The sequence below is a fragment of the Pollachius pollachius genome (assembly GCF_949987615.1).
Source record: "Pollachius pollachius genome assembly, chromosome: 3".
In the NCBI taxonomy this organism is placed as follows: domain Eukaryota; kingdom Metazoa; phylum Chordata; class Actinopteri; order Gadiformes; family Gadidae; genus Pollachius; species Pollachius pollachius.
This window is the reverse complement of record NC_136936.1, coordinates 23,810,311-23,820,484: the sequence shown is the minus strand read 5'-3', so window position 1 is coordinate 23,820,484 and position 10,174 is coordinate 23,810,311. Positions and strand designations below refer to the sequence as shown.

Sequence of the window (10,174 nt, the reverse complement as noted above, 5' to 3'; positions counted from 1 at the left end):
GGGGCGGAGGTGCGCTTCGAAGCAGCTCTGAAGGGCTCCCCCGAGGGCTTGTTGGCACACAACGTTTGTCTAGTACAAGAATAATCACACACACACACACACACACACACACACACACACACACACACACACACACACACACACACACACACACACACACACACACACTACAGAACCAAGCCATTGAGAATGGGGGCTGGTTCTGCTGTTGCATCATTTCACCGGCTGCAGTACTTCACTTTAGGACCCCAAACTAAATACAAAGAAAGACAGACAGACTGACAGACGATCAGAGACAGACAGACAGGGATAACACATTAATGAAATATGTGAACACGTAATCCCCACACCTTTGCAAACAATATGTTTGGACTTGGAAGTAATTTCAAGAATACAATCATCAATGCAGTTAAAACCAAAGGTACAAGCTCTGTCGTTGGACTGGGTTTGATGCATGATGGCTGGAGCAGTGAGAGAGTGGGGGAGGAAACAGACAGACAGACAGAAGCCCAGGAAGGGGCGGGGGAAGAAGATTTATGAGAGAAGGGCGGATATGCTGGGTGTGCTTTTTGTTTTTCCTCTAAAAAAATAGATATCTTAAATTATTTTGATCAGCATTGAGTTTGTCATACAGGCTATACACACGCCAAGGGCTGGCATTCCAAGAGGAGACTGTTCACAAAAAGAGGAAGAAAATCAGCCCAAGATGAGGATCCATATTGGCAGCGTGCTCGTCTGCCTGCTCTTGAGTATGGCAAGGAGTGGAGGCACAGGTAAATATTCACATCTTTTTAAGGTTTTTGTATTGCTTTTCAAAGTCATTTCCATAGTGTAAAATATAATAAGAAAGTGTGGATCTTTTTATCTTTGTTTGTAACCGCACAAACAGGTGCATTGTGAGATGTTGAGTTGTACTGTTTCCTTGAGTTTTAAAAGGCATGGCAAGGCAACTTTATTTACAGAGCACTTTTCATACACAAGGCAGACTCAAAGTGCTCCACATAAAAACATTGTCATACAATTAAATGAAATAATAAAATAGAATAAATAGTAGAAGAAAACAGATGCAAAGGAAAAATGCATTGTAGAAGGTGCAATGTATTTAAGATTTATCAGAAAGCTACAGCAAACATAAATATTTTTTACTGTTATTGTTACTGTGTACTGAACTCCCCAAACAAAGACATCAACACAATCTCCATACAAATGATGCATCACATATGATTTGATAGTTTGGTTTTCCCTGTCCCTCCGTCCCCAGCTGGCGTCTCCTTCTGGAAGGACACCTTCACCATGACCTGTCCAGAAAAGGGGCTCTGGTACAAGGGAACCAAAAATAGTTTACAAGAGGTTGAAAGCATTGAACTCACACGGAAATATAATGAAAGTACCAAAGGCCATTACCAATGTAAATACCAAGAGGAAACATATCATTTTTACGTGAAGGGAAAAGGTAAGTTCTGAGCCTCTCCTTCTGCCAAGTTTATCCCAGAGCAGGTTGACTTTTGACTGACCGACGATCGTTTAATCTTCAGTGTGTGACAACTGCTATGAGCTGGAACCCGTCATAGTGGCAGTGGTCATCATTGCAGACGTTTTGCTGACACTGGGATTCATTCTGGTGGTCTACATTCGGGCCAGAAAGAGGAAGTCCGCCGGAGCGAAACCCAAGAAAGGTAAAGAGGTGCTGTCGACAAAATGGCCGCCCACTTCTTTCAGCAGTTTAGCTTTAACTTAGCTTATGTCCACATCATTTTTAAAAGTCTATTCATTTTACTTTAGAATTTTATTTTTTTTCTACAAAATGTTTGTTATTTTCTAAATGTTGCCGATTTTTAACAGTGTTTAAGCTTCTAAATACATTTTTGACATTAATTTATCCAAATGGTAGGTGCTTCTTAAATGAACAAGCACCCCAGAGGGTCCTGTTTAAATCATTGTTGTGCCATCCTTCGTTGCAGTGTCTTCATCTGGACCGAGTGGGGAACCGGCTGCATCCGCTTCTGGCTATGAGGTAGACACACACCCTCTCCTGTAGCACATTAACGCATCCAGGTGCCCGGGAACAATATGAAGAAGACCAATAGAGTTTTACGGCTTGATCTCCCATGAACACTCTCCATTTAACAAAAGCTTCAGAGATCATGCACTGTGGGTTTCAGAGGTGACACATTTCACTAACTGCATTAAAACAACGTGTGTATAATTGTGTGTTTTGTGTGTTCACAGTCTCTGAACCTCCGCAGCCGCTCCGAACCGTACTCTACTGTCCACCGGACGGGGTGAGGACCAGGAGACACCCCGACTCCAGGCTCTGGATAAACGCACACGCACACACACACGCACACATGCACGAATGCACACACAGGCAACACACACACACACACACACGCACACACACACACACACACACACACACGCATGCATGCACACAGAGGGGCAACACACACAGGTACACACACACAGTATTTGCACCTGTGTCACTCAACGTACATCTCTCTCTACATTTCTCTCTCTCTCTCTCTCTCTCTCTCTCTCTCTCTCTCTCTCTCTCTGGATCCATTACAGAGCATTTTCTTAATTAACTGTTGCTTCAAAACATAGGTCAATATTTGTATACACTTAAAAAAATATTAATAATAACTATGTTTTAATCTGCCGCATAATTAGACAGTGGCAATGGAGCAATACAAAATTCATTAATTTATGGAAAATGTTTGTTTATAAAATGATTGACTGTCTGAGATATTTTTTGTGATATGTTTCTTCTTTATTCACAAATGTTGCTACCTTTATCAAATTGTACATTATTATTGGAAACTTTTATGCTGTATATAATAAACCATCAATAAATGCTGTATATTTTCTGTAAATCATTTTGCTTACAGTTTTATATGAGTGAGGAGAAGTTAGTAGCATCGATGAGGTAGCAGATAATTGCAACCGATTGAAAAAGGGCGCACTCACACTAGGCAAAGTGGCCCTGTACTGTACTCAACTACGATACAGGGCTCTGTATCCACCCCCACCCCCACTGTGCCGCTGGCCTGTGCTCACACTAGGCAATCTCAACTGGGCCGGAGTACGGTTTGCATGGACTATACGTCATCCAGCTCAGGTTGTGTATCCGTGCGTGTGCGCGTGTCGGCTCATTAGCATTTGTACCGTGGCCTGAGCACACCTCTCCGAATTGTACTGAGGCCACGGAATTTAACTGTACTTGAGTACGGATGGTGTGCTCACACTAGCCAAACGATCTAGACTTTAGGGGCAAACATACTCGGGCATACAGATGGCCTCGTGTGAGTGCGCCCTAACCGTCCCTCCTCCTCACCCCTCCCCTTCCAACGACTAAGGTCGCTGTTACTGACCTGCTCTGTGTAAGGCGCCAGAAGGTATTTTTACATCAGTTTAAACAATCACAATCAGCTATCTCTGTTGTCACAATGGTCGCTGTTCGTGTTGGAGGAAATGGTGAAGCTAACAGCCTTTTTACGTTTCTCAAACACAGTCCTCTTATAGCATCCATTGTGGTAAACTACATAGACCAATCCTATCTGTTATGCCTACTGATTAGTATGCGGCCATACAAGCTAATGTTTACTTTCACTGTGGTATGGGTATATAGGTTGATAACTCAAAAAAGTTCATAATCTATATGTTTGGTATATAGGTTGCTTTTGATAACATGACGGTGTGCAGAACAGGTTTTGGATACAAACATTCTCTAAAACACTAAAAGCCTATTTTAAGTTATTGAACAGGGAATCGTCCTAAAAATTAAATGTCTCTTAAAAATGGATGTATAAAGAACTCTGTAAATGAACACCGAGACAGACTGATTTTGTCGTTATCCCCTTCATCTGCAAACTGCCATTCACAAAACGATTGTACAATTGGATTAAAAGTGAACTCCATTAAAATTGAATCCTCCTGAAATAGGATATTTTTGTCAAAGCGCTGGCTGCATGAGGCGCGTCTGAGAGTTTTAAGCTTTTCGGACACCTGAAACATAACACCGCGGTGTGTGTGTGTGTGAATGTGTGGAGCTCGGTCTAAACACCAGTTGATTTTGATATCCGTGTCTGAGAGATTGTTAAACGTCACGGACATGTGCATCTCGGACACGTGTATCATATAACAACACAGTGTGTGGTACATTTCATACACAACAGTGCTCTTTATAACTCTCATACACGACGACATTATTCAAAATGTATCACAAAATGGTTTCTAGCCATGGGGATAACAGGCCCTCCTCCCTCCTAGACATTGGTACCCAAAACAAATCTTTTAAATCGTATAGTTTCCATGCTGAAGCAGGGGCTCACCGATACTTCAATTAAGATAGATTGACTTGAAAGAGCGTTCTCTCTAGAGCTGTTTGTCCTTTCTAGGCCACGGTACAAACATGGCGGTGCAAAATGGCCGCCTCCGGGGAAGAGGAAGTGCTCTTTATGAGGATATAAAAGGCTTATGCTAAACTCACGAAAACTCAATGTCATATTTTTATGGTATTAATCACTAATTAAAACAGAATAATATGATTAATGTATTCCATTTCTGCCAAGTGTGTTCCGTAGATGCCACACAATTCGACACACTTCACCCTTAAATCATGAACTATATAAAGTCTTCTTTGATTCTGTGTAACTGTTTTGTAAAGTACTGTATGTGTGTAGTACCCACTGCCAAAAGAGAAGCCTAACGCAAACTAGATGAGGGCTAGATAACTCATATCTAAGGCATAGGACGTGGAAATGAACCGTCAACAGTAAGGTTACTGATGCAGATATGAGCCGAGGGGACTGAAGCCACAAACCGCAGAGTACATCCGCAGTCAACCATTAAGGACTCCACTTTGAGTATCTACGTGGCATGCTTCATAAAGGTGGCAGTGACATTCTACGGGTCCCTTTGTATCATCACTGTGCCACGATCATTATGGAAACATTTGGCAATTTCTAAGCACATATAGAAAAACAAACACAGACAACACAGCAGAACGCAAATGTTCCTCATCATCTCCATGTTTTTTTGTGGGACTGCAAAGAAAATAGACAATGTATGAAATAGATGAATGGGACTGTGAAAAAGGGTTAAATGACGATAGAGCAGCGATACTCACCTTCAGACTCTACTTGGTCTGAAGGAGTTGCCTCACTCAGTCCCAACTCTGAGTGACCAGTAGATAGATCGATGTATGTTCTTCCCATGCATTTGCAAGTGTGTGTGTGTGTGTGTGTGGGTGGGGGGGTTAATGTGCGTCTTCCGTGTGTATGTGGGTCTGCACGTGTGTGTAAGAGGGAGATTCATAGGTTGCAGGAGAGTAGGAGACCGAGAAAGTCTGACTTGTATCACAGCCAGTAAGTAAGAATACCCCCACACATAGAGGTCTCCTTTGTGCTTTTTGTGCATATGATTGTGTGTCTGTGTGGGTGTATCTGTGCGTATTCATGTGTGTGTGTGTGTGTGTGAGCGCTGCTGTTTGATCTCTGCTCCTTTAGGAAACCGCAGCCTGCATCTGTTGAGGCAGCGAGCGAGTAGAAAATGTCTGTGAGAGTACACCCGCCTTGATCATATTCTCATATCTAACAGACTATCTGACAAGCAAATTTCACTTCATTATATACTCTATTTTGTACCCCCAGCTATGTCTTGGTTCTCCTCTCTCCTACCTGCCTCCCTTATTCTATACTCCTCACTGACTCCCTCAACTCTGTTCAAGGAAATGTCGCAAGAGGTGAAAAACAATGACCAGCATTAAAAATTACAACAATCAGACACAAGGCGAAACACAGCTATACTGGGGTTTGACAATAAAACGTCATCGGTGTTTGGTATACATTTTAATTCTTAAAAATTGTCTTCATGTCATGTTTGCATTGCAACACAAATCTACAGCTACGGGCAAAGGCATGCATTTGACATCAAAGGCCATGACAGAGCATCCATGTAAGCATAAACAACATACACTACCGTTCAAAAGTCTGGGTTCACTTACAAATGTCCTTATTTTTTAAAGGAAAGCACTGTTTTTTTCAATGAAGATAACGTTAAATTAATCAGAAATACACTCTAGACATTGTTAATGTGGTAAATTACTATTCTAGCTGGAAACGGCTGATTTATAATTTAATATCTACATAGGTGTAGAGAGGCCCATTCGCAACAACCATCACTCCTGTGTTCTATTGGTTCATTGTTTAGCTAATAGCTATAGCCTTTTAAAAGGCTAATTGATGATTAGGAAACCCTTGTGCAATTATGTTAGCACAGCTGTGTTTTCATGGAAAACATGACATTTTCTGGGTGACCCCGAACTTTCGAACGGTAGTGTAGATCTGACCCACACCCGATGGACTGACAGGGAGACATAGCGAAGTGCAGATTACGTTTGTGAGGAGGATTCCCAATATCGTGGCTGTGCCGGGGTATTGTGCAGTGTAGGGGGCAGACTTTCAAAAAGCAGATGCAGGCGGACTCTGGATCCAAGCTGCCCAGATGAGAGTGTGAAAGGATTCAGAGGACAGAGGGACCCCAAAGCGCTCCTCCGGGGTCATGGTGCCCGGCCCGTGCGGCTGCATGCCGGGCCCCGGGCCCCCAGCAGGCCGAGTCCTCTTCAGCCTCACCGGGGGACACGGTGTTCCCCTAGTCCGCTCTCATTTCTGAGCACCAAGCTTATCATAAACGTCATTGGGCTGCCTAATGAGATCCTGGAGGAGGAGGAAGGAAGGACCGAATGGGAATAAAGAGAGAAGGAAGGAAGGAGGTATGAAAAGATAATGACAGAGAAAAAGTAAGAAGAAGAAAGGAGTGATGGTAAGTTATCTCCGAGGCTCGAGCGTTGACGTATGCGATGTGTGACGGACTAATGGGAGCCATTACACACTCGGTGACTAACCTGATACACGTCGTTGGCGCCCCTTGACTGCGAGTTGCCTGGGATGAGCTGCAGTCGATCAGAGCCTACGGAGACACAACCAGGTAGTGGCTCAAGCAAGAGCTAAAGAGATCAGGTGGAAAAGAGAGTCTCTCAAATGTCCTGCAATAATAATTCTAGAGATCAATAACAAAATGATATTTTAGCTTGACCCTAGCTTTTAAAATAAATTATATATTCACACTACCGTTCACAAGTTTGAAGTCACTTAGGAATGTCCTTATTTTTTAAAGAAAAGCACTGTTTTTTTCAATGACTAACATTAAATAGAAATAGAAACAGTTTCGACATTGTAATTGTGGTAAATGACTATTCTACCTCGAAACGGCAGATTTTTTACGTAATATCTAAATAGGTGTACAGAGGCCGATTTCCAGCAACCATCACTCCTGTGTTCTAATGTTACGTTGCTTAGCTTAAGGGTTTTATAATTGATGATTAGAAAACCCTTGTGCAATTATGTTAGTACAGCTGAAAACTTTTTTCATAGAAAACATGAAATTATCTGGACGACCCAAAACTTGATCATTAACACCAATATATATTAGCAGCGAAATGTGAGAAATAACAACGTCAAACCACAGCGACGCCCTTTCTCCAAGACTACTGAGACCTTAACAGTAGCAGAAACAACACAGGGAACCAGAACAGGTAGAGAGAAGGAACTGGTGGGAGGTACTTTTACTGTCAGCGGTACGCGACGGCATCTGGGCATGAGAGGCGACCAGATGGACGGCCACTCCGATCAGGGCGGTGGACAACAGGTTCCCCACAGCGAGGCCTACCATCGACCACTCGTCCATCGCTATGCAGTTATCACAGGCTGCAAGCACAACACACACACACACACACACACACACACACACACACACACACATTCACACAGATATACACACATGCACACTTCACTGCCTCCATTGTTTAATCAAACATATGTATTTGACATTATCTACATAACAAAATATAAGTAGAACTCAAAACTTACTCCGAAATTTTATGAAGATCAACTCGCTGCAGTTGTACTCCTTTGCTGTATCCTTGTACGGTAAATCAAGATAATTTCCATTGCATATTATCTTGCCTGCATTTTCATGCACTGTTAGTTGGGCTGGAAAAGAGGAAGGAGGACATCAAATAAAATGATTAAAAACATCTGTCATTTTATTACGGTTTTCACTCTATGTAAATGAAATATGTATGTCAGTATGTTTATTGTTAGAGATAACAATAAACATAAACAACAACAAGCTACATAGTTTGTTCACATGATCAATAATATCCCTCTATGGCCTATCTAAGCGATAGGCTACAGACAAGTATGCTGCCCTATACAAACACAGACCATTGATACCATAGAGACTGCAGATGCATGAATCAAATATATTCACCATCTCACAAGCCAATTGTGAGATTGTGATGGTAGATGGAAAACAGTCAGTGTATAACTTTTCATACATTTTTATGGCCTTCCAAGTGCCTTCGTTGACCAGAAGCATAGGACTGCAGGCAGGTCACATTCAGACCTGGTTCGCTACAAGGCATTTGCCAATGTGTTAAGCCCAATTAAAATAAGACAGCGAAAGTTACCTTCAGTGATCCAGAACAGCAGCAGACATATGAGCAGCCGCATGGTGAGCATCGGTCTGGTGGACTGAGAGGAGGTCCCTCTGTAAACACACACACACACACACACACACACACACACACACACACACACACACACACACACACACACACACACACATACACACACACCCGGTATGAACATTACACAGACTGCCATTTTATTCTGTCAATCAACCGTAGAATAGTCATTTAGTTAGAATGGAGCATTATGTTTTAGGATTTATCATTAAGATACGACCAGGCTTTGGACATCTTTGAAGTCCTTTTTGAAGTTACTTGTATTTGTAGAATCAATAGATGCTGATCCTCTGATATTAAAACAATGACAATGATTGCGTGAGGACTTCCTGTTTGGCCCTCTGGGATCAAAATAAATATTATTAAGTATTAAGTATATATTAAGTATTATTTAGCATGCTGTGCTTTATAGCATCATGATTTAAAAACAAGAAACAAATGGGTAAGACAAAAGGAAAATAACAATGGCTGACCTGAAAAGACAACTTCCTCGTGGCGTTCTTGTTGTGAATAACTCCCTCGCTCTTCCACACTGTCAGCCTCTGTGTCTCTCTGCCTTAAGGAGGCGTGGTTGTGTGTGTGTCGTTGTGTGTTGACGTGTGTGAGCCCGCAACGCAATACGTGTGGGCCCACAATGCACTACGAAACAACACAATGTATAGAGTCTATTTCCGTTTAGTACAATCAAGACGGCCTTTACAGCATGAAGCAGGGTTTAGAGTTGAATGAGAAGGGAGCGGTGTGTTCTTTAAAGAGCGTAAATCATGACATCAGAAATGCCACAATCTCTTATGTCTCTTGACATATTATTTCAACCTTCAGCGACTTTATAAAGATATTTGAGATAGTTAATCTAAGAGCTTTAATAATGATTCAACATTACAGAACATCTGTAAATTGCTGTCTTCAACATCACAAAACAGCAGTTAGAGTTAATGAGATGCAAAACATTTAAAACTAAAACCATTCGGGATGGGGGGACTGTTGATTGACGGATCCTTCGAGAAGCCAGTTGCAGTGAGCCGGCATATGATTAACAACAGATGAACACACATACGTGTTCTAGGATGTAAAGCTGGTTAAACACACGGCGCTCCTCCAGCAGTGAGTGTTCCCAGCGAGAGACTTCATCAGAGATCCCTGCAGCGCAGTGAGACGAGACACACACCGCATCCTGCCGACGGCAACCCAATCCACAGCAGGCGTGACCTACAGCAAACACCTGCCACATCACACACACAGTGTCTCTCTCACACACACAGTGTCTCACTCCCACAAACACAGTGTCTCACTCACAAACTAAACACACACACACACTGTCTCACTCACTACAGACACACACACACACACACACACAGTGTCTCACTCACACACCAGTGTCTCACTCACACACCACTAACACAGCTTCTCACTCACTCACCACAAACACACACACACACCAAACAGTGTCTCGCACACACACATGCACACCGGTGTCTCACTCACACACAAACAGTGCCTCACTTACTAACTCTCACACACATACATAGACATACAAATGTGTGCATGCACACACACAAACATGCACACACAAGCAATTTTATCTGC

The 10,174-nt window shown here is 42.4% G+C and overlaps 2 protein-coding genes across 2 annotated transcripts; one reads left to right on the top strand and one right to left on the bottom strand.

The window, feature by feature from the left end:
• The first annotated feature begins 550 nt into the window (after positions 1–550).
• LOC307072254 (T-cell surface glycoprotein CD3 epsilon chain-like) lies at positions 551–2,558 on the top strand. Its single transcript, XM_079731484.1, has 5 exons — positions 551–773; positions 1,262–1,453; positions 1,536–1,676; positions 1,962–2,014; positions 2,230–2,558. The coding sequence occupies exons 1-5, from the start codon at positions 707–709 to the stop codon at positions 2,284–2,286; spliced, it is 510 nt and encodes a 169-aa protein (XP_079587610.1). The 5' UTR covers positions 551–706; the 3' UTR covers positions 2,287–2,558.
• A 3,278-nt stretch (positions 2,559–5,836) lies between these two features.
• Positions 5,837–9,142, bottom strand: LOC307072255 (T-cell surface glycoprotein CD3 delta chain). Its single transcript, XM_079731485.1, has 6 exons — positions 9,061–9,142; positions 8,531–8,610; positions 7,929–8,051; positions 7,623–7,766; positions 6,905–6,969; positions 5,837–6,716 (listed from the first exon to the last, which is right to left on the bottom strand). Exons 2-6 carry the CDS (start codon positions 8,580–8,582, stop codon positions 6,663–6,665), a joined length of 438 nt encoding a protein of 145 aa, XP_079587611.1. The 5' UTR covers positions 8,583–8,610; positions 9,061–9,142; the 3' UTR covers positions 5,837–6,662.
• Between the last annotated feature and the right edge of the window lie 1,032 nt (positions 9,143–10,174).

Bases quoted from the DNA above. Each gene is read 5' to 3' on its own strand.
- LOC307072254 (XM_079731484.1), top strand. From the start codon at position 707: ATGAGGATCCATATTGGCAGCGTGCTCGTCTGCCTGCTCTTGAGTATG. The intron at 1,454-1,535 runs GTAAGTTCTGAG...TTTAATCTTCAG, and splicing joins TTTTTACGTGAAGGGAAAAG to TGTGTGACAACTGCTATGAG. The intron at 2,015-2,229 runs GTAGACACACAC...GTGTGTTCACAG, and splicing joins CATCCGCTTCTGGCTATGAG to TCTCTGAACCTCCGCAGCCG.
- LOC307072255 (XM_079731485.1), bottom strand. From the start codon at position 8,582: ATGCTCACCATGCGGCTGCTCATATGTCTGCTGCTGTTCTGGATCACT. The intron at 6,970-7,622 runs GTACCTCCCACC...GTGTCTCCGTAG, and splicing joins GCGTACCGCTGACAGTAAAA to GCTCTGATCGACTGCAGCTC. The intron at 6,717-6,904 runs GTTAGTCACCGA...CTCCTCCTCCAG, and splicing joins GCGCCAACGACGTGTATCAG to GATCTCATTAGGCAGCCCAA.